Genomic DNA, 23,051 nt, shown 5'->3' with positions numbered 1-23,051 from the left:
ATGGATGCGGGGTTTTTGCTAAAATTTTCTTACATATTATCAATAAAAGATTACAATTTTGGGCAGAAGATAATAACATTCTACATCAGGAACAAGCCGGTTTTAGAAAGGGGTTCAGAACATCGGATAATGTATTTATTCTTAACACAATCATTAATAAATACCTAGGAAAAAAACGTGGGAAAGTATATGTTGCTTTCATTGATTTTAAACGAGCCTTTGATCGACTCCGTAGGACATCAATATCTTCACATAAAACTAAAAAATTCAGGAGTAAAAGGAAAAATGTTAAACGTTATTAATTCAATGTACAATAAGTTATCAGCACATGTTAAGGTCGACGGCAATATTAGTAATTCTTTCAAATGTCTAATAGGTATACAACAGGGTTCGCCACTCTCGTCCTTTTTATTTAATGTTTTTATTAATGATTTGAGTGAAACATTAAATGAGGAAGGCGACGAGCATAGAATCCAAATAGGAAATCTAAAAATTAATCATTTACTCTATGCAGATGACCTTATGTTATTTGGTGATACCGTTTATGGTCTACAATATTATTATTATTATTATTATTTAAGTTATCTACCTATTGTACAAGATGGGAAGTAACTGTCAATGTTAACAAGAGTAATATTATGGTGTTTAAGAATGGTGGTAATCTTAACAAATTTGAAAAATGGAATTACAATGGAAATACAGTTGACATTGTCAAATCCTTTAAATATTTAGGAGTTGTTTTCAACTCAAATGGTAATTGGAATAAAGCCAAAGAATACAATTGTCAACAAGCTAATAAGGCTTTGTTCACATTAAAAGGATTGACCCATAGACGTTTTGGTAACCTCCAAGTTAATATATGGAACCATATATTTGATGTTAAGATTATGCCAATCTTACTTTATGGTAGCGAAATATGGGGTTTAAATGATATATCAGTATTAGAGAAAGTTCATCTAAGATTCTGTAAATACATTCTAGGAATAGGTAATTCTGCACCAAGTGTTGCAGTGAGAGGAGAATGTGGAAGATTCACTATCCAAATTCAAATTATCATTAATATAATTCGTTATTGGCTTAGAGTAATCCAAATGGATAATGACAAATTTATTAAACAATGTTATGATTTTCAATATAGAAAAGCTCAAAGAAATGAGCAATGTTGGGCCAATGACGTAAAACAAATACTATGCATAAATGGATTTGGTAACATATGGTACTCACAACAGGTTAATAATATATATACTTTTATTTCAAATTTTAAACAAAGGCTTACAGACATTGAACGACAGAAATTCTACGAAGATACTAGGCTACACTCTAAGCTCCAATATTACAAGCACGTTAAATATAAGTTTGGGATTGAAGAATATCTAACAAAAGTAACAAATTACAAACATAGACAAATTATGACTAAGATACGACTAGGAATTTTAGAATTAGAAATTGAAAAAGGAAGATGGAATTGTATAAATAGAAATGAAAGATTATGCAAATTATGTGCTTTACAATCAATTGAAGATGAATATCATTTCACTTTAGTTTGTCCATTTTATTCAGATATTAGAACTAAATATATGTTTTCCTTTTATACAAACAACCCAACTAAATTAAAATATATTTATCTTATGTCTGCCACAAATACTGATCTTATTGTTAAACTTGGAAAATATTTATTTTTTTCATTTAAACGTAGAACAGAATTTTTAAACGCACTCAACTGATATTTATTTAATATTGTACTACATTGTATATTATTTGGGCCAAAGGCCATATATAATAAATGTTTCTTGGATCTCCAAGAAAGAATGAATGAATTATAATTGTTTAAAATGAAAACACGCACAATGATTTCTACTTTATATATTTATTAGTATGAAAATTAAAATTTTTTTAGCTCGGTTAAAGTAAAGAGTCTTTTGTAGGGCTATCGTCTGTATTCAATCTAGAAGGTTGGTCTGTTACATTTTGTTTGATTCCATGCGTAGGTCGAAATCTTTCAACTGCGCACATTTTCTGCCATAACAGCGTGCATAGCGCCAATGCACAACCAATCAGGTATAATCCCGAGCAGGCGTAAAGGGCTGAATCATAAGAACCAGTGTAGTCGTAGCTAAAACCTGAAGTATACAACAAGTACGTGGTTAAAAGTCTTTTACGGCACATTTTGGTGTGCATTATATAATGATGATGATGATGATAAGTACACCCACTGACGGGATATTTATGTTTATTTTGTGACGTTTCATGAGGGGTCCCTAACTTATGTACGAAAAGAAATATCACTGGCGGGCTTACTTACCTCCTAGTAAAGCTGCGAGGAGAAATCCGATTCCAGATGGTACCGAACCAAGACTTGCTGCACTTGGGATATATTTTGGCGGGAATACTTCTGATGCCACAACGTATGGAGTGGCATTAAATACTGCTTTAACTATACCAAAGGCTATAGGAAAAAAATTATTATTTTAAAGTTCTCTATTATTATATACAAATGGTTTGTATAGTATAATACCATGGAGTAATTTCTGTTCTTTATGCTAAAATCTCATGACAGAAATTAATAATGCAACATTACGTCATCCATACTACATCCTCACATTGTCACTAATAGTCCATGGGATTTAGCTAAAAAATGACCCTTTTCTCACACAAATTGCAAGAAAAGGTTTTTTTGATGAAATGTGTTCTTTAGACCCTACTGAACACATTTATCAACGTTAGGACATTTTTCGACAACGGGAAGTAGCCTAATTTGCATAATTAAAAATGGCCGCCATTTTTAATAACGTACTCTGTATCTTGGAAACCGCTAGTCACAGATACTTAATTATGGTGTCAAAATTGTTAAAATATATGTTTTTATATTCACTTTATTGAAAAAGTTTGTCCAAAAATTAATGGAAGTGCTATTTCTGACATTATTGACCTTTGACCTTGAATTCTCATATCTCAGCAACCACTAATCGGAGATATACAAATTAGGGCTTAAATTGTTCAAAAACTACACATTTATATCCAGTCTAATGGCATGTTTTTGCAAAAAAATGGCGGATTCTAACATTATTGACCTTTGACCTTGAGTTATCATATCTTAGCAACCACTAATAGGAGAGACACAAAATATGGCTCAAAATGTTCAGAAACTACACATTTATATTTAGTCTAATGGCATGTTTTTGCAAAAAATGGCCGATTCTAACATTATTGACCTTTGAACTTTACACTACATAAAATCGCATAACTTTGAAAATATTGTACATATGAAATTATTTTTAGTGTCAAATTGTTCAGAACATACATGTTTCTATAGAGTCCAATGACACATTTTGTCCAATAATGGCCTATTGTATGGTTATTAACATTTTAACTATATTTGAAAAGGATTTAAACCCGGAATCTTCTTCATGTAGGCATTCATTAGAACATGTGATTTGGCACTACCGTACTTGTTGTTTAGAATATGGTGGTAATTTAAAGTGCATGTAACCAGTTGATTTAATTTAGTTACTGAAAATATTCACTTTTAAAAAAAATATTAGACTATGTATACATACATTATAGGTTTGGATTATTAATCAATTTTAAATTAGGTCTTACATCTTACTCAGGAGAAAGTTGGTGTTCACACTATTAACAGAGCCAACAAAGATGTCGGTTTTTTTATGATATATTGTACATACTTTAAATAGGCCATGTCATTTTGCAGGTTTATTAAAGTTTTTTTCAAATTAGTAATTTATTTTTCGATCAAATTAAATTGGCATTAAATGGCATATTCAACAAACAAATTTCTAAAGATTATTTAACAACTCCCTAGTTTATATTTTGTTAAGGATAGCATCACTCTTGAGGGCATTCTTTTAGGTTGAAACATAGTCTTATTAAGAAGGCCTTTTCTACTACTAGACGCATTGTTGACAACTGGAATTTTAAAAGATCGATATTAATGCAACATATTTAGTTTAGTTTAAATTGGCTATCGAGACTCATAATTAGGCTGACCACCACTTGCAATATTTTCGCCGTATACAGTAAAAACCTCAGTTTCTTATGGAATTTATTTATTATTTCAATATAAACCATATACAGTATGACTACTAGTGGTGTATAGTTTTTAACCTTTTATAATTTGTTTTTGTACTTTTTTTACGTGAATGTATTGTGTATGTACCATGTTTCTATGTGGTTTAATTTTTACCATTTTTAACCATCAATTTTAATGCTTTTAATATAAATATCTTGTAATTCAGCTTCAGCTGCGAAGACGATAAGAAATAAAATAAACAAACAGTGTAAACTTGTAGGCAGTTTATGGATGAATGCAATAGTTTATGCTTATAAATTTAATGTACCAATGGCCTACTTTAAACTAAACATAATAAGTCAACGTTGCAACTCTTACATTTTAGAGTGCCAAATCACATGTTCTAATGGATGTCCATATAAAGAAGATTCCGGGTTTAAATCCTTTTCAAATATCGTTCAAATGTTAATAACCATACAATAGGCCATTATTGTACATAATGTGTTATTGGACTCTATAGAAACATGTATGTTCTGAACAATTTGACACTAAAAATAATTTCATATGTACAATATTTTCAAAGTTATGCGATTTTATGTAGTGTAAAGTTCAAAGGTCAATAATGTTAGAATCGGCCATTTTTTGCAAAAACATGCCATTAGACTGGATATAAATGTGTAGTTTCTGAACAATTTAAGCCCTAATTTGTATATCTCCGATTAGTGGTTGCTGAGATATGATAAATCAAGGTCAAAGGTCAATAATGTTAGAATCCGCCATTTTTTGCAAAAACATGCCATTAGACTGGATATAAATGTGTAGTTTCGGAACAATTTAAGCCCTAATTTGTATATCTCCGATTAGTGGTTGCTGAGATATGATAAATCAAGGTCAAAGGTCAATAATGTTAGAAAAAGCACTTCCATTCTTTTTTGGACAAACTTTTTCATTAAAGTGAATATAAATACATATATTCTAACGATTTTAACACCATAATTAAGTATCTGTGACTAGCGGTTTCCAAGATACATAGTACGTTATTAAAAATGGCCGCCATTTTTAATTATGCAAATTAGGCTACTTCCCGTTGTCGAAAAATGTCCTAACGTTGATAAATGTCTTCAGTAGGGTCTAAAGAACACATTTCATCAAAAAAACCTTTTCTTGCAATTTGTGTGAGTTAAAAGTCTAAATCCCATGGACTATAACAAATACAGTGGAAGTATTTTTAAACATACCGAAAGACACAATGAGCATTCCTTCAAACGATGTAACGTAGAGTAGAAAAATACACGAAACGGCTCCCACAATACAAGCGTGCGGCCAAATCAATATTTTGTGAAAATGTAACTTGTCTATGAACGATGCAATACACACTTTGCCGATCACTTCTGCTCCACCATTTATGCTTAAAATCAATGTGCCTTGCTTAAGTGTAAACCCGGCTTTTGTTGAAAAATCTACCTTTCAAAGAAAAACAAAATAAAGTATGTCAGAATTGGTATAGTTAAATGTCTTATCAGTCAATAATAATTATCAATAATCTATAAAAAGTCTATATAGTAGGCCTACAAATTGGTGACCAGATAATCAGTGTTTAAAAGTCAATCTCATGAAATATTCCATACATACAACACATAAACATTCATTTTGTTTACGATACGTTACAGGTTCACAATTTAGAAGAGATTGTAGGCCATTTAAATTCGAATCAAAGTGTAAAAGCCAACTCAGACAGCATAATACGACGAGGCCCGACGAAACGTCTTGACTCGTCGATGCTGTCGGGAGTTGAATCCCGACAAGACGAGTCGTCTTGAGTTGGCCTTAATATGACTTACAAGATTAATCATAGTGAAGCCGGTAGCACAGCTTACGATAGCGCACATTAATCCAAAAAGCCATGTTTCTGGAATTCTGAGTATATCTCGCTGAGAGACCTCCGATTCCATCTCTTTTTCATCAATTGTTAATTCTAGTTGAGAAACTTCAGGGCATGAATCCTTCATTTGTTTCTCAACCTCGACACTTCCATGAGAAACTTCCGAGTATAACTTCATTTCTTTTTCAACGTTAACACGTCTCTGAGAAACTTCTGTGTATGACTCCGTTTCTTTCTCAACATTACCATCTCCTAGAGAAACTTCTGAGTATGACTTCGTTTCCTTCTCAACGTCACCATCTCCTTGAGAAACTTCTGAGTATGACTTAGTTTCCTTCTCAACGTCAACATCTCCTTGAGAAACTTCTGAGTATGACTTCGTTTCTTTCTCAAAGTCACCATCTCCTTGAGAAACTTCTGAGTATGACTCCGTTTCTTTCTCAACGTCACCATCTCGTTGAGAAACTTTCGAGTATGCGCCAACATCAGTGTTTTCCAAACTTTGGTTTTTCTTCTTTGGTGTTATGTAGATCACAGGTGCAATGATCAAACCCATTACAAACACCAGACCAGAGCAAATTCTCAACGTCCACCGCCATCCTAAACGTGTCAATAAAGTTCCTAGGACTGGGCTTATTGTTAATAATCCTGTTTTATATAAAAAGAAAAATACACTTTTGAACATTCACAAATATTGCAAATACTAATTTAGTGAGTGTCTTAATCAGTCAGCGGAGTCTAAACTTTAGCTCTGTCTACACTATCAAACTTTACGTGACAAACAAATGTGATGTGCCCATGGACATGAAGATGTTATATCACTACCATAGTTGGGCATATCACACTTTTTCCTCACATAAGTTTGATAGTGTAGACAGAGCTTTAAGGTGGGTATGGTAAGTGATATTGAGTCATTCACTCACTACCAACATATTACAGAGATTAAGCAGGTATATAATTTTTATCTTTGAACTCCAATTAAAAAACTCTGCACTTAATTGTTGCCAAAAATGTTATCTAAAACATCCAAGAGTTGCACTATTTTAGAGAATACCCAGAGCCGCCTTCTTCTTTATTTGGCTGAATGGTATAAGCCAAATTTATAAACACATTGACAGTGTTTTTTTTAATTTGAAAGAGAGTTAGGTTGTTACATTTTAGAAAATATTACCGATAGTACCACCAAGAGTAGCTAGTGTTGATGCCCTTACTCGGTACTGAACTGGCGCCCATTCGAAAGAATGTTGTATAAAAGACTTCGTAGAAACTCCAGTCGTTATACCAACACCAAGGCCGTACGTTATATACATGTAGATTATTGACGGAACGAATGAACTCAGAAGTAAACACAACGAATAAATGAAGACGGCGGATATGATGACGTTGAAATAACCAAACCGAATTACCAACATCTGACCAGGGACTGAGAACAGTTGACCACATGCTAAGCAAAGTGACTGCACCCATCCTGTTAAAGGTAAAAAAAGGTCACATGATAGTAATGATCATTGTATACTTATAAAAAGCGCAGTTAACTAAAAAACGATTGATTTAGGCATTACGTTACTAAAATCAACACTCTTTTGAGTTGGAATTGTATGCAATAGTATATACATAGTACAGTATAAATATGCTAGTGCCTAACATTTACAACGGGTCAATAATTCAATAATATAGGCCTATATTTAAACTAAAATAGGCGTAAAGCAAATACGTTAATAAATATAATACGCTGAAAATAAAAAAGAGGGCTGACATTAACCAAAGAATGAGAATAGAGATTATAAATGCTAGGAAGCATTTTAGAAATAAATTCGACTTTTTTTTATAAAAAAAAGTTTCTGGCCAGGCCCTGACGACTACGCAATTAGGCATAGGCACGGCAACTTCTGGAGCCCATCGTCTGTAAGTGCTTCTTTTTAAAACTGGATTAGGCCTACTCAATGATAGCAAATAACCGTACTCAAAGCGGGCATAGATAGGCCAAGTCTACTGTAGACTTAGTACAATCATGGATTAATCATTAATCCATGGTACAATTAAGTACGTTTGCTTAAGCTTAGGCCTAATAATACATTAATGATTAGATTAGGCCTAGGCCTAGGCCCTATTAAGTAAAAATAATTAAAGCCAATACCTGTAACTATTGTCGATGAATCGAATTCGGTTTGAAGATCACCAAATAAGACCCCATAACTGTATACAATGCCGTATACAAAATAACCATTCAACATGCACACAACCGTAACTGCCCACCACCACCGACGCTGTAGGGACGTACTCAGCACCACCATACCGACAGCAATCTTGTTTCTGGTCCTATTACTCTGCCAGCTTAAAAAACAACAATATGATTATTCATAATTCATTGTTATATGCTCAACAGCAGTGTTTGTATAAGAAATACGGTAGCATGTGCATAATAAAAATCCAACGTACCCAACGTGTGTTTTCTTCTATTTCACACTATGCGCACTTTCTTTGCGCGATTGATGTGTTCGATCGTCGAAGAGCGCGATTACTTTCGAAAATGTTTTCATAAAATTCAGATATTCAATAAAATACAGGTCAAGTCAGTCAATAATTGACAGTTAAAAATATTGTTATTACATTAAGCTATTGTACACGTAAGCAGGAAACAGCCATAAAAGACATTACATTGTAAGCTCAACAAGGTCTCGCTCGTACCCTCGCGGAAGGGTATAATTATTCACAAGAAGCTTAATTGTTTTGGTAATCAGACTGAATCACCGGACACGCTGCACACTAGAGGCGATACGATTAATTTGTTAAGAAATTAGGCCTACCCAGTGCTCAATAAACAACTTAAAAAAATCGAAGATAGAATTAATTTCTCTCGTTTTAAATTCGTGACCATATAGAGTGAATCTCATATTATGGAAACGGGACGTTTATTTGTGTGTGGGTGGGGGGAAGGAGTTATTTATAGAATATATTCACAGTTACTCAAGCCAAAACGGCAAAAACGGGTTTCAAACGGCAAGAAGAGTGCCTCAAACGGTAAAAACAGCACTCAAATGGTAAAATCAGTGCCACAAATGGTAAACGCAGTGCCACAAATTGTAAACGCAGTGCCACAAATGGAAAACACAGTGCCACAAACGACAAACACGGTGCCACAAATAGTGCCACGAACGACATATTGCCACAAACGACATAGTGCCACAAATAGTGCCACAAACGACAAACACGGTGCCACAAATAGTTTCACGAACGACATATTGCCACAAATAGTGCCACAAACGACAAACACGGTGCCACAAATAGTGCCACAAACGACAAACACGGTGCCACAAATAGTTCCACGAAGGACATAGTCCCACAAACGACAAACACGGTGCCACAAATAGTTCCACGAACGACATATTGCCACAAACGACACAGTACCACAAACCTAAACGCAGTATAACAACAGCAGACGCAGTGCCACGAACGTTAAGTTAAAACCTATTTCAAACTAAACTTACCACGAACACTGATTATACACGGCACATAAGTTGTTATTTTTGCCGAAACATACAACCCATGGCGTTGGCCTACCATATAGGCTTACAAGTCGCAATAATACATGCAGTGAAATCAAAATTACAATACGGTTTGTGAAATCTGCCGATTTTAAGATGCTGGTGAACTAAAAAGTATATTTAAATAACAAAAATATCCATTATTATCAGATCCTTGGGATCTACAATGCGTAACGAACTATGTACTGTATTCAATGAACTAAGTATAAAGAATATACAGGATGGTGATGCATGAATGGTGTTGATATCGCAATAACAATAATACAGTAGCTTACCAGTACGTATTTCATCTATTGAAATACCAATTGGGATATAACTACAGCACTGCGACATTGTTTCTTGTATGGCTTCGTTTTATGCCATGTATATTCTGAATCTGGGTTCCAGACGAATTTTGACTTAATATTAGTAAAAAGATAAACATTTTAGCACATATAGCGTTTCATACGTATACTACCTTTAATCTTGAGCTTGTAAACTAAACTGTATTTTCAGACAAAAATCGAAACGTCGACTGGTGGACTAATATAAAAAAGGAAATGTCATGTAGGCTATAACAAACAAAAATCAACAAACATAAAATTAGTACTAGGCCTACTGTACTCACCCAAACAGCTTCACAATTAACTCCTTTTATTAATACCATTTAACTTATTGTAAATGTATTCTTTTTTCTTGGACTGTTTCAAATAAATGTGAATGAAATGAATACGATAGGCTTACAAAATAGATTTTACGTTGATTTTGTATTCATAATATTATTTATTGCTTAAAATTGCAGGCATTTTTATTAGTCGACCTCATTTATACAAAATATTAAAAAACGTATGTTAAAGAGCAAATTGTTATTCAATAGACAACTAGATGCATACATTTACTGGTAGGTACTATCTACGATAACGTCATAAATTTACTGTTTCTCTATTCAAGAGCATTATTCGACTAAGCGGTGATTTTAGCATTTCGTTCGCCATTATCATAATAGGTACATTTTGTAATAGTACAATGTCACGTGTATATGTTGCGCTTGTATGATACAGGCTAACATGTGATGTATATGTTGCGCTTGTATGATACAGACGTAACATGTGATACGTATGTTACACAATCCACCTATGATACCGGAAAAATCATAGATATTGTACAGAGAATCTGCTAGATTTGTCATATATATGCTATCCCGATCACCTGCGGGTTGTCGGCTAAAACAGGGCTCAACGCCGGCACGATTACTAAAGTGATTTTTATGTTGTTTTGCACTTAACTAAAATATATGTATTGATATTGATTTATGAATAAATTACAATAAAACTATACATTTCATCATTAACTGTACAATAACAATATAAAATCATACAAAATAAAATAATCATATCAAATTCTTACAATATTGCAACTAGCTCTCTGAAAATGTTAAATGGAATGTTCCTTTACTTATATTACTTTACACATGTTATTACTGTTGAATCTCTTTAAACAATTACAGTAACCGGAGTCCCCCTTTAAGCATTATTTATTCCAAAAAGCATATTGCGTTTAGTTGTTCCTTTTGCTATTTTAATTCGTTAATAACCTCCCTTTGCAGTCTCAAATCTCAGTCAGAGGAAGAATACCATTAGAACGTGTCAGGTAAACGTTGTCGGAATTTAGCAAGGATGACACAGACAGCTCTATTTTGTAACTTATGCAGATGTTCTTTTACCACAATAATACCCCAAACATCAGATTAAATTAAAAATGGGGGAAAATTAAAACTTAAACTTTCTTTTTGTTTTATCTTCATCCTGTACTTTCTTCTTTGCCTTTTTCCCCTTTATTTTTTCTGAACCTTTTGACGAAGTGTTGCTGGATGGTGGAAAGTCTTCTTTTAATTTATTATCCTCCTTCGCACGTACTTTATTTTTATTTTTTTCTTTGTTTCCTTTTATTTTTTCTAAACCTTTTGATGTTTTACCGGAAGGTGGAGCATCTTCTTTTAATTTGTTATCCTCTTTTTCACGTGTCTTATCTTTCTTGTTAGCCTTTTTAGTTTTGCTGGGCGGTTGAACATCTTCTTTTAATGTATTATCATCCTTCAAATTGACATTATCTTTCTTGTTAGCTTTTCCTCCTCCTTTCTTCCCTGGATTGTTTGGTTCGATATCGCTGGTAGATGGGTCGCAGTCTTCTCTATTACGTTTCCCACTGTTGGATCTTTTAGCGCGTTTGTTATCTAGGTCGCCGATATCTTTCGAACTTCTTCGTTTTTTCCGCAAATAGCTTAGCGAACGGGCAATCAAGCTAGGACGTCTCTTGACTGGATCGCCCTCCTCTTGCACTGGTTCAGATTTTAAGGATTTCTTTTTCATCGATCCCCATCGTGATTTTTTAGACGGCTTTTTATTAGATTCTTCTGAATCGTTGTAACTAACCTCGCTTGGAGTAGGATTGACCTGCGTTTGTGAATTCAATGATACATCATCCGTGTTATTACCTGCAATAAATAATAAATACCAAATGAAACAACAGTACCAGAGTTAAAACATGTTGAAAAAACATATTTTTGTTTTAAAAGATATTTTCTAAAAAGATTACACTTACAGGCCTACTTACATTGGCCTAATAGTAGGCCTAATTGTGAAATTCAGCTTTTTAACAATATTTTACTTTTTTTGCGTTATATTATTATTCATTAATTCTATTGTGACATTTATTTAATACGTTTCTATTATATTAATTTATACATTTCTTTTTTGCATTTATGCTTTATTATTTAGGCCTAATTGCATCTGCCAGCTGAGTATACACATCTAGACAATCCAAATTTGGCCTTTTGTCAAAACCTAATTTATACAATTTAATATGTAAATAAATTATTATGTAAATAAATTATTTTGTCAATAAGGAGATAAGTTCGTTAAAATGCATATTTATTAATAATGACTCCTTATTTTACTGTTTAAATGTATTATTACTTATTACATTTGACTTTAGTATTACTTGTGAAGGTAGACTATTATAACATCTACGAACATTAGACTTATTGGTTTCCACTAGTGACGCAACGTAACGCAACATACGCAACGTAAGAAAATACCCTTCCAATAATCGTGTTTTCCCCCGCCTGCGTGAAATCAAACCTGCGATTTTTGCAGCATTGTTGCGTCGTCGGTTCCCACTTGTGATTACGCAATGCATCACTTTGCGTCGTCGATACGTCGCTGCGTTGCGTTCTAGTGGGAACCACGCTTTAGTGAAACGTTATCATCTATACCCGGTCTAACAATCAAGTTTGTCAGGATCACTAATTGTTAATATCCTACACTAATGAATAATGAACTTAGGTCTAATAAACAACTTCTAATTACAACCCTATCCTAATAACATTATACTTTTAATTGACTGTGGCATCGTATACTCATCATCCCCACTCTGGGTGAATACTGAATTATCTATTGATTGTGATGATTTATTAGGGGAAATAACGCACTTAAGTGTGATTTGTGAATACAGCCCATAGATGCTTATTAACAAACAATAAACAAACAAACAATACACGAAAATGGAAAACCTGAACCAGCAAGTTATAAACACAAAACCATTTCACAATCTGTGAAGGATCCTAAACACCACACGTCACACTATAACACTACCAACTCTAGACGTTACCGTAATGCACTTATACGTGTATTCAACCCTAAATAACCAACACTTAAGCGTGGTTCCCACTAGCGACGCAACGCAAGGACGTAACGCAACGCAAATGAATTGACCAATCACAAGCGATGGCTTATTCGCTTGTGATTGCTAACTGGCTATAACTTCGCTTGTCATTGGTTAAAACGCTTGCGTTGCGTTTACGTCCTTGCGTTACGTTCTAGTGGGAACCAAGCTTTAGATATAACTGAACCCAGGGAAGAGTGATCCCTGCTGCACCTAACCCTAAAAATATTCTCTTTTAAAGAGTTCATTGGCATTAGCGTACTAACATACAGTAGGGACATGTGTGGTACTACATCACTATTATTGCTGTGTGGTACCAAGGAGGTATACCTCCCTGGTGGTACCGGTGCGAGTGTGGTAGCGTGTGGTGTTTAGTGGGACCGACAGTGCACTCAATTATCTAGATTTCTCAAGTATCATAGGAACATTCGGTAATGCAGAATCACGTGTATTTTACATATATCGCCTAGTACCACCATAACCTAAACACTTATATTAAACAAAAAAAATCAATGTAGCAATATGTAACAACTTGCGGCCAATGGCCAGATTGCATGTAACCTTTACAAGCACTAAAAAGGAGCCTGATAATACAGCATGACGCACATGCTGTATTATCAAGTCTTCCTGTGAAGATGGAGATATACCGTAACACTGGGAATCGGGTCAGTGAATACTCGAAAATTATATTGATTAGAATTTCCTATTTAGATTTAATTAGTAAATTGCAGTTAAAATAAGAACAATGGAAATTAAAAAGTAAGGGAAGGAATCGTTTATTATTAAAACTGTATTAAGAGCAAAATAAAAAATAGTAATAATGATACATTGCGTCCTAAAGCGTGGTTCCCACTAGCGACGCAACGTAACCTACGCAACGTAAGAAATGCTCTTCCGATAATTGTTGCGTCGCTATAGTGGGAACCACGAATAATATGAAAAATACAATGTGTTAAAGAAACGTTCAACGTATCTTTAAACATTTCTCTAATTAAGTTTTAAAAATACAATTCACCTAAACTATATAAAAAATATCTATATATAAAAGACTAAAATTACAACTAAAAGGAACCAAATTAGGAAACAGAAATTCAAATAGCTGATTCGCTGTATTGTATTGTATTTTCAGTATCAAAGATAAATTCTATTATACAGTGTCACATAGGTAGCACGTGTCACGCCTGTATCATAGGCCATACACCTAACCTAAGAATATTACAGGTGTAATGTGATAGATATTGACACTGTATTATAGAATGTGCCTATGATACAGACATCACATGTGATACATATGTAACACTGTATTATAGAATTTTCCTGTGATACTGGATCACTCAATCATGCCATATGCCAATCACGAGATACAGTACAGTGAATTAAATGCACAGTAAATATTAACACTATTGAATACGAAAAAGAATATAAAATAAAACCATGCAAAAGTATATACATTTTCTAATAGCAACACAGTGCATCTAAAAATACACAATACACATCTTTGTACAATTAATACTATAATTGGAACTTAATTTTTTTTCTTCTGATTTTAGTATTTAATTGAATAAAGAATCTGTACAGAAGAACAAAGTACAACATTAAAAATAAACCAACCGATTATGAAGATTTTAAATTGAAAAGCATGGAGACAAATTTACATGGAAACTAAATGTTGGGTGGAATATCAAAAATTTGTGACGTCATTAAAACGGTTGCTTCAAATTATTTAAGTAAATTCATTCATTTTAAATGGTTTATATTAAATGTTTACGAAATTTCGGAGGAAAACACAATAGCGTAATAATATTTAATAAATAAGAAGTATATAAAATCATGATTAACAATGAATTTGCTAATACAGTGATAGACGAAACAAGAGAATCCAAAATAAATAAGGTTTCACTAAATTACTGCAGTAATTGTAGTATTAGTAACAGATCAGAGGTCTTATTACTGAAGCAATTGCAGCATGAGCATTTAGTAAATTGAATATATAATGACAGATATATTTTGTATGATATATATAAAAAGAAAACTTTATTGAATGATAAATGAAATACTATACTAGTATAAAGTCTCATTCGTATTGGAATTTTTCGTCAATTGTTTTTGTGACTTTACTACTCAGAACAGAGAGCTTGCACTGTAGTTGGAAAGTGACTCTCCCGATAAACATGTTAAATAACAATATTAAGTCAACAAACGAACCGATTAGTTTAATTCAGTGCGAATGAGGCTTTATATTTGTCATTCATACATCAGTAAATGCACATTCACATTTTCAAATGATAAAGGAAAAAGAAAACCAAAAAGAATATACAAATATTACATTGTCAAACTTGAATTTAAAAGCAGTGTTTTTTTATATTTATAGCAGAGTGTATAATAGTGATATATAACCAAGTGAATAAAGCATGCAGAAAGCAATATTAAGCTCTGTCTACACTATCAAACTAGTGTGATGTGCCCAAATATGGTAGTGATGTGCTTAAATATGGCATTGATTATGACATCATTATGTCCATATATGGGCACATCCCAAAGTTTGATAGTGTAGACGGAGCTTAAGTTAACTTGATTTGAAATAAAAAGTTGATAAAGTAAATGCCAGCTTTTTAAGTATAATTACAAGCCTCAATCCAAATACATTTCAACATATATTCAATGTTTAGGAGCGAATATTTATGCAATACTCATTGGCGTTGAAGAAGTCATGTAAAGTATATTAATTTTCTTGCTCTCTCATTAAATTTATTTGTGTTTGGTCACCAAATAGTGTTGTTTAATAATCGAAGCACAGTACAATATTACAATCCTGTAAGTACAGATTCTAATTAGAGGTCTTAAGTTTTGAATTGGAGGAGACTTGCATTATACTTAATGAAAATGTGATAATATATATACAGCAAATTTATACATTTTCACAATGGCTATAAGTGGCAAGCATACATATGCAAAAAAAAAACAACAAAAACAAAAACCACACACCATGAAAGTGTAAGAAATGCAGATATTTGACTAAGTGTTTGTATCAGTTATCGAATGACAGAACACCTTTAATTTTGTTCCAACACTCACCTCTGAATGTTGATATATTTGAAGGGTTGTTTTTGATATTGACATTTTCAGTTTTCTGTACCCATGGATCAAACTGTTCAGCTTCTCCACTACCATTTTCAGTCGCACCACCATCCTCGGTCTTTTGCACATTACTTTGATTTCTTTTAGTATTACGATATCCAAGTCCAACATTGACAACAGTTTTATTATTGGCAGATTCTGTTGATGGGACTTCTTTGACAGGAGGACTTTTTGGTAAAACTTCTATGACTGTATTTGTTGAGGTTGACGATGCAGAAGATTCTGGCCTCTGATCTTTGACGGCTAGTTCAGTTGGAATGCTTGTCCGGTTAATTTGCGAATCTTGAACTTTCTGTGGCGTTTCAGAAGCAACAGCAGTTTTAGCAAGACTGGTTTCAACTGGTTTTGGTATTTGTTTGTTTTCCTCACAATTATTTGATACAGTGTCAGTATTTGAGTCTTTTTGTGAGTTTTCTATTTTAACACCATTTGGCAATGGCCACTTTTCCTCAATTATTTCTTTAGTAGGACTTTCTATAACTTCACTGACATCATCCACACCATTAGAATGATGGTACTCATTAGTGTGTATAGGTGTATTTCCCTCATCAGGAGTTTGTTTGTTAGATGGTATTGACAACTTTATTTCCTCAACATCAATAACATCATAATTACATAAATCATCAGATTCTGCAGTGGAATTCAAATCTGTCTTTAATTGTTCTGGTTTTACATGCTTTACATGTGCTTCAACTTTTTCATCTTTTGATTTTAAAGAATTGGTTTCAACTCCATTTTGATTTGGTTCAGCTATTGTAATTGATTTATTGCTTGCATCTTTATTGGGACTTTCTCCATTTTGTTGCACTGTTGATTCTTCAGTTGTGTCTTTCTTGGTTATCAAATCTTTGTTCTCTTTCAACTTGCTGCTTTCTTCTCCAGATGCTCTTGTATCTTTGTTATTTAATTCAAGATTTTCTTGAATTCTACCTAAATCTGACTTCTCAACCGCTTCTTGATTTGGTTTATCTTTACTTGTTAAGGAATCCTCTTTTACTTTTCCATTCAACTTGCTAAGATGATCTACATCTAACCCATTTACTTTTGGTTCGTCTTTGGTTTTTTCTTTTGCATCTGGTGAGTCTTCACTAAATATTCCTCTTTTGATGATGGTGGGTGACAAAGTATCTTTCAGTGACAACCTCTTGTTTGTATTTACAGATTCCTGACCATCCTGGAGACTAAGTCGTTTTAATTTGAAACCCTAAAAATAAAAAGAAACGTTGTTTTCCATTAGGATAAAGTAAAAATTAGTAAAGTTATGTTTTGTAATTATGAATACTTCATTAGCCAAGCTATATAATTTTCCCCTGAGGATAAAGAAAGATAAAAACAAATGATACCTTTCTAATATCTGCTAACAAATTGTCAACAATGCACCCATCCTCTTCTGGTACAATTGGTATTTTTCCTTTTTTCTTTCCTTCACCACTTAGAAGTCTTCTCTGTTTTTCTTCTTCTCTTTTCTTTTGTTTTTCTTCAAGTTTACGTCTTTTTTCATTTTCCTTGGAAAACAATAAAAATAAAATTGTTAACAAAGTTAATTTAAATACAGAAAAGAAATACAAGCATTGATGAATTTTAGAATTTCTGTTGAGGAGTACTAGGACAGATTTCCTACCTGTTGACATTGTTTGATTCGTTCTGCAAAGGTCTTGACGATTCCTAAAAAGTCCTGCAATTTGAACTTTCCTGGATCTTCCATAAAGAAATCACATAACTCCACACTCTGCTTTTCAATACAGACTATGTCTTGTTTTAATGCATTAACCTCTTGTAATGATTTCTAGAAAAATATTAATAAAACTTAAACTTGACAATTACATGATGGATAAACTATTTTATAATTTTATACAGTACAAGTCTCATTTGAGGGCGTGTGGCGCAGTGTGTTGGACGTTGGACTACCGATCGTCAGACCTAGGTTCGAATCCAACTCTCGCCGCATTGCTTGTATCCGTAGGCAAGATGCTTTACTTACGTTGCCTCTCTCCACCCAGGTGTATAAATGGGTACCCAGTTAGATCTAGACACAACTGCGCTGGTTACCGGCTGCATTATGGGAGTATGTTTCCATACGTGTTTGATCCCAAAAAATACTGGGGTAATAATGCTTGTAAAGCGCCTTTGAGCATGATTACTCATGAAAAGGGCGCTATATAAATCTGGTATTATTATTATTATTAGGCAGTGTAGTTCGAGTCGTAAGTTACAACCCTTGCACTAGCTCATAATTGAACCCTGGCACTGGATCAGGATTGAACCCTGAACCTTAGGATTGGAAGGTAAGCACATTAACCACAAAGCTACAGCTCCACATTATTTTACTGAATGAATAAATACTGTATACTGAATGCTATAAATAATTTCTGATTTTGTATTGAATTTTTCAATTACAAATATAATAGATCAAACAATGTAATAATTCTCCCGTAGATGAGAATGAAATAAAGATGTTAGTACTTACCTCAATAAAAGCACTTAGCTGCTCTCTTATTTCATCTTCTTCTTTTGAAATCTGTTCTTCTAATTTCTCAAGACTTCTACCTAACTGAGTTACATCAGCCTTCAGTGTATCAATAGATAATCTACAATAACAGAATTGAAGAGGTGATTCAGTTACACAAATCAGAGAAATATTTGTTACAATTTGGCTCTTCTTAGGCTCTGTCTACACTATCAAATTTTATGTTACAACAAAATGTGATGTGCCCATATATGGACACGATGATGTCATATTACTACCATATTTGGGCACGTCACACAAGTTTGATAGTGTAGACAGAGCTTATAAATCAGATTTTGCTCCCATCAAACTCATTTTACCTGCAAGCTTCTTGTAAACTTTCCATTTCATTTGGAAAATCCAGCATGGTTTTATCCTGTTGTTCAGCTCTTTCTACAATATAGTGCATCAGATTCATTCTAGGTTTATTTGCTTTTGTATCGATTAGTTTCAGCAAAGAGGTGACCTTAAAACCAACAGCGTTACCTGCATAACCACCCTATTAATAAGGAATACGTTTAAAAGGTTAGAAATACCATAATATCAAAGTTATGTTTTTTCCAAAGATTTTATATAGCTAGATAGCAAAGAATATATGTTATAGCAGTTCAAAAGTGATTCTCCATGGAGAGGGAACCAACAAGATGGCGGCTGCAATCGACCAATCAGATACGCCCTACACAGTACACACTGATACGCCTGTGTTGAGCCTATCTGCGTGAGAACGATACGCAACGCAGCGCGTTAAGCATATAAACACGAACGCATTCTATATGATCCTCGTATACAAAAAATGCTAGATTACCAAGAAATTATTCATTCTATTGCGATTAACAATAATTACATTTAATTTTATAAAAACTTTACTGTGCTTTGACAAGAATATGTTGTAATTTATGTGGTCTTAATGTATTATATTAGATTATTATTTTTTATATTAAATAATGTTTTTGAACACATTTATGGCCGCCATCTTGTTGGTTCCCCTCCTGTTGGAATCACTTTTCAGTCTTGAGTACGCCCTCTAGCCTTCGGCTTTACCTCATTGGTTTTTTTAGTACTAGTAGAATTTCAAAATATTTCAATATAATTTTTTTTAAAAAGACTCTTACACAATTCATGAAATTTCCAATGTTCAGAATAAGTAATAAAAATTCTTCAAGAGTTTTACTACAGAGAATATCTGAAAAGAATAAAAAAAGATATTAAAAATAATTAATTTATTAACTTTACTACATTACTGATCTTTTGAAAAGTATAAGACTCACCATCACATGCATTTTGAATGGTCTGTAGAGACGGCCTCAAGTAGTCCATCTTCTCAGTAAACTCCTCTTTCAACAACATTCCTTCAATTCTTAATTTATAACTAGAAAAATAAAATTAATACCATTAATATTAACATAAATAAATACTGTAATATGTAAAAAAAAAACCAGATATGTTTGAGCCGTAACTTGGATTTTGCTTAATTACATATAAAAATATATTGTTCATTAGTTCACTAGCTCTTGAAACTATTTAATAAGCGCTTCTTCTTTTTTCGATTGTCCTTTTTTGCTGTTTTTTGTAATTTTTATATGTTGCATTGTTTGTCTTTTTTGCTGTTCTTTCAAAGGACCTCATTGGAAACAAGTCCGTAGAGGACTTTTATGAGTTATCCTTGGCATCCTTGTTTTATTTTGGTATTTTTATACTGTATATATATAATACAGTATTTTGCCAATTTTAATTGTATGTCTGTGATATTTTATGTACTGATGCCGAAATAAATCAAATCAAATCAAATCAAATCATTTATTTCAACAATGTATACACACACATATATATAACAATAACAAGTCATATACCCTGTCACTGAGGTTTCTAGCATAATAAGGGAAACAAGTTTGTACCTGTTTAGTTCTCCTAAAAGAATTAAGAATTTCTCTGCCGCACCAAGCTTGTTACGATCACCATCAAATGACTTAAGCATATTCAACTATAAGAAAGAAAATTAAAGTCAGCTAGACATTTAGATAGATATTAGTTAGATATTTAATACACAATCAATATATATTTTAAAAGCAGAGAAACTGGCCAGTAAAATTGTTGAAAATAAACAGTATTGAGAAAGTCTCAAAGTGGCTTTTTCTTGTTCTTTCTATGTTACATACCTCATCTTTTTCAGGAAGCAGTTTATGAAGCGCTTTCAGTCTATCCGCACCAATGTTTCCACTGTCACCCGTCTTGATCATACCGACTATAACTTCATTCGGCTTACGGAACTGCTTCAGGAAAATGTTCACATTCAAACTGCGCTTACCATCAAGTAAATTAATCTAGAGAAAAAAAATTTTTCTTTAAATATATGTCTACAAATTCAACAAAAATTCCCCTTTCCTTCAACATGTTATACTTTTTCAACTTTAAACATTAAAAAATTAATTATCTAGATTTCTAGTTCTTCTTGTAAGTATTTGGATTATCTTATTACATAATGACAAAGCATTAGAAGCCACAGATAATACTTCAGAATCTCATCTAAACTCAATAACAATTGAGTTCACAACAGAAATTTAAACTCCCAACATCAAGGAGTGGAATAAAACTTTAACGAAAGACCAATTCCTTAAGCTCTGTCTACACTATCAAACTTTGCGTGACAGCAAAATGTGATGTGTCCATATATGGACATGATGATGTCATACCACTACCATATTTGAGCACATCACACTTTTTTTTTTGTCAAACTAGTTTGATAGTAGACAGAGATTTAGAAGTTAAGTAGTGGGTGGTCTACCTCGGTTGGTTCTTTCTTTTTCTTTTCATCAGACTTTTTCTTGTCCACTTTTGGTGCCTGACAAAATAGTTCTTCCAGAATGTCATAATCTGGTGTCATTGGTGATTCTAGTTCTTTTACTTTGATCCATACATTGCTCTCTGAAAGAAGTCACAAAATTTGAATTTGTTATTTATTTAAACTGTGCATACCTCTTCAGTCAAAGACTGGTCTCCCAGATGATCAGTGGATGTGTGTACTACAAAAGTATTGTGTTTGCTATCTAGCAAAGAAAACACTATAATATATTCATCCTGTCTAAACTAAGTCTTGTATGAGGCTTAGCATTGGTACTGCTTTGGCAATGATAACAATCCTGATTGGCTCACTGTTACAATGCTACAATTAGATGATCTGTGTTCTGTGATTTCAACTGCACAGTATGTCAAGGATTAAATTATGCTTAATCACTGTTTCTATACATAATTTGCATACTTACTTTCAGATACTGTGGCTTGTCTTTGTAGTTCAGTTGGCTTGATTTTCACCCAATTGACAACTTTCAGCTTTTTACTCGGCTTTGGTTGAGGAGGAGCTGCTTGAGTAGTTGCGGCTGCTGTTGGTGTTATCCAACCACCTGGTGGTGGAGGTGGGGGAGGGCCAGCACCAGGAAATGGTGGTGGGGGTGGTACACCGCCACCTGGAAATGGAGGTGGTGGAGGGACACCTCCACCAGGAAACGGAGGTGGAGGAGGAACACCACCAGGGAAAGGTGGTGGTGGGGGAACACCAGCACCAGGTAAAGGTGGTGGTGGTGGAATACCACCACCAGGGAATGGCGGTGGAGGTGGTATACCCCCACCTGGCAAAGGCGGTGGGGGTGGTGGTGGAATCCCTGGACCTGGAAGCGGTGGTATCATACCAGGAGGTGGTGGTGGCGGCGGTGGGGGTGGAGGTGGAGCTGCAGCAGCAGGGCTGTGAGTATCTGACCCTTGAACTTGTCCCAATTCACACTCGATCCCTTTCATATCAGTTTGTGTACTCCCGTCTTTACATCGTCTTCTTCCAGCTGATTTACCATCTTCCATCTTTTGCTTCTTTACAACCTTCTTTGGTGGTAGCATGGCAACCACATGGTTTTTATTCTCTGTGAAAACTTTCAATATTTCTTCTTGGTTCATTTGTACAGCTTTTGTAACCAGTACTTCTATAAGGTTCCAAATGGCATCTGCATCTTTACTATCACTCTCTAGCAGCAATAAATCCTGCAGAATTGCTAAAAGACTGGCTGCCTGTGGAGTTTCACAAACCTAGAAAACATATTGATACAATTATAGACATGTAAAAGTTAAATGGATTAAACTAAACTAATTACGTTGTCTTACACTGGTAGCGGAACACCAAGATTGGAGCTTCTAGCCATAGTTATCCTGTGTAAAGCTCTGTCAACACTATCAAACAAAGTGTGATGTGCCCAAATATGGTAGTGA

General features: G+C 33.7%; 2 protein-coding genes across 9 annotated transcripts in view; both read right to left on the bottom strand.

The window, feature by feature from the left end:
- Positions 1-1,630: 1,630 nt before the first annotated feature.
- LOC140050027 (uncharacterized) lies at positions 1,631-10,127 on the bottom strand. 6 transcript variants are annotated; one of them, XM_072095025.1, is made up of 7 exons: positions 10,062-10,127; positions 8,047-8,243; positions 7,081-7,377; positions 5,869-6,557; positions 5,266-5,491; positions 2,303-2,446; positions 1,640-2,120 (listed from the first exon to the last, which is right to left on the bottom strand). In XM_072095025.1, exons 2-7 carry the CDS (start codon positions 8,201-8,203, stop codon positions 1,903-1,905), a joined length of 1,731 nt encoding a protein of 576 aa, XP_071951126.1. In that variant the 5' UTR covers positions 8,204-8,243; positions 10,062-10,127; the 3' UTR covers positions 1,640-1,902. The 6 variants fall into 6 exon arrangements, with proteins under 6 accessions (XP_071951129.1, XP_071951126.1, XP_071951124.1 ...); XM_072095023.1 differs by lacking the exon at positions 10,062-10,127 and adding an exon at positions 9,398-9,622; XM_072095026.1 differs by lacking the exon at positions 10,062-10,127 and adding an exon at positions 9,398-9,622 and having other exon boundaries at positions 7,090-7,377.
- A 69-nt stretch (positions 10,128-10,196) lies between these two features.
- LOC140050088 (inverted formin-2-like) overlaps positions 10,197-23,051 on the bottom strand; it is a 31,252-nt gene continuing 18,397 nt past the window's right edge. For all 3 annotated transcript variants that reach the window (XM_072095097.1, XM_072095099.1, XM_072095098.1), the window contains 12 exons: positions 22,061-22,871; positions 21,583-21,722; positions 20,957-21,121; positions 20,696-20,781; positions 20,069-20,169; positions 19,913-19,983; positions 19,121-19,299; positions 18,762-18,882; positions 17,916-18,080; positions 17,638-17,799; positions 16,232-17,498; positions 10,197-11,927 (listed from right to left, as the gene is read on the bottom strand). In XM_072095097.1, the coding sequence (XP_071951198.1) occupies positions 11,203-11,927; positions 16,232-17,498; positions 17,638-17,799; positions 17,916-18,080; positions 18,762-18,882; positions 19,121-19,299; positions 19,913-19,983; positions 20,069-20,169; positions 20,696-20,781; positions 20,957-21,121; positions 21,583-21,722; positions 22,061-22,871 (3,993 nt within the window). In that variant the 3' untranslated portion in view covers positions 10,197-11,202. The remainder of the gene's footprint in view (positions 11,928-16,231; positions 17,499-17,637; positions 17,800-17,915; positions 18,081-18,761; positions 18,883-19,120; positions 19,300-19,912; positions 19,984-20,068; positions 20,170-20,695; positions 20,782-20,956; positions 21,122-21,582; positions 21,723-22,060; positions 22,872-23,051) is intronic.

Source organism: Antedon mediterranea, chromosome 5 (genome assembly GCF_964355755.1).
Source record: "Antedon mediterranea chromosome 5, ecAntMedi1.1, whole genome shotgun sequence".
In the NCBI taxonomy this organism is placed as follows: Eukaryota; Metazoa; Echinodermata; class Crinoidea; order Comatulida; family Antedonidae; genus Antedon; species Antedon mediterranea.
The sequence above is the reverse complement of the archived record's forward strand: the minus strand, read 5'-3'. Positions and strand labels throughout refer to the sequence as shown.

What these genes read in the sequence shown, in the direction of transcription:
- LOC140050027 (XM_072095025.1), bottom strand. Translation starts at nt 8,203, where the DNA reads ATGGTGGTGCTGAGTACGTCCCTACAGCGTCGGTGGTGGTGGGCAGTT. An exon ending in TACTCTTGGTGGTACTATCG is followed by an intron (nt 6,558 to 7,080) that starts GTAATATTTTCT and finishes TATATAAAACAG; the next exon opens with GATTATTAACAATAAGCCCA. An exon ending in AATGCTCATTGTGTCTTTCG is followed by an intron (nt 2,447 to 5,265) that starts GTATGTTTAAAA and finishes TTTTTCCTATAG; the next exon opens with CCTTTGGTATAGTTAAAGCA.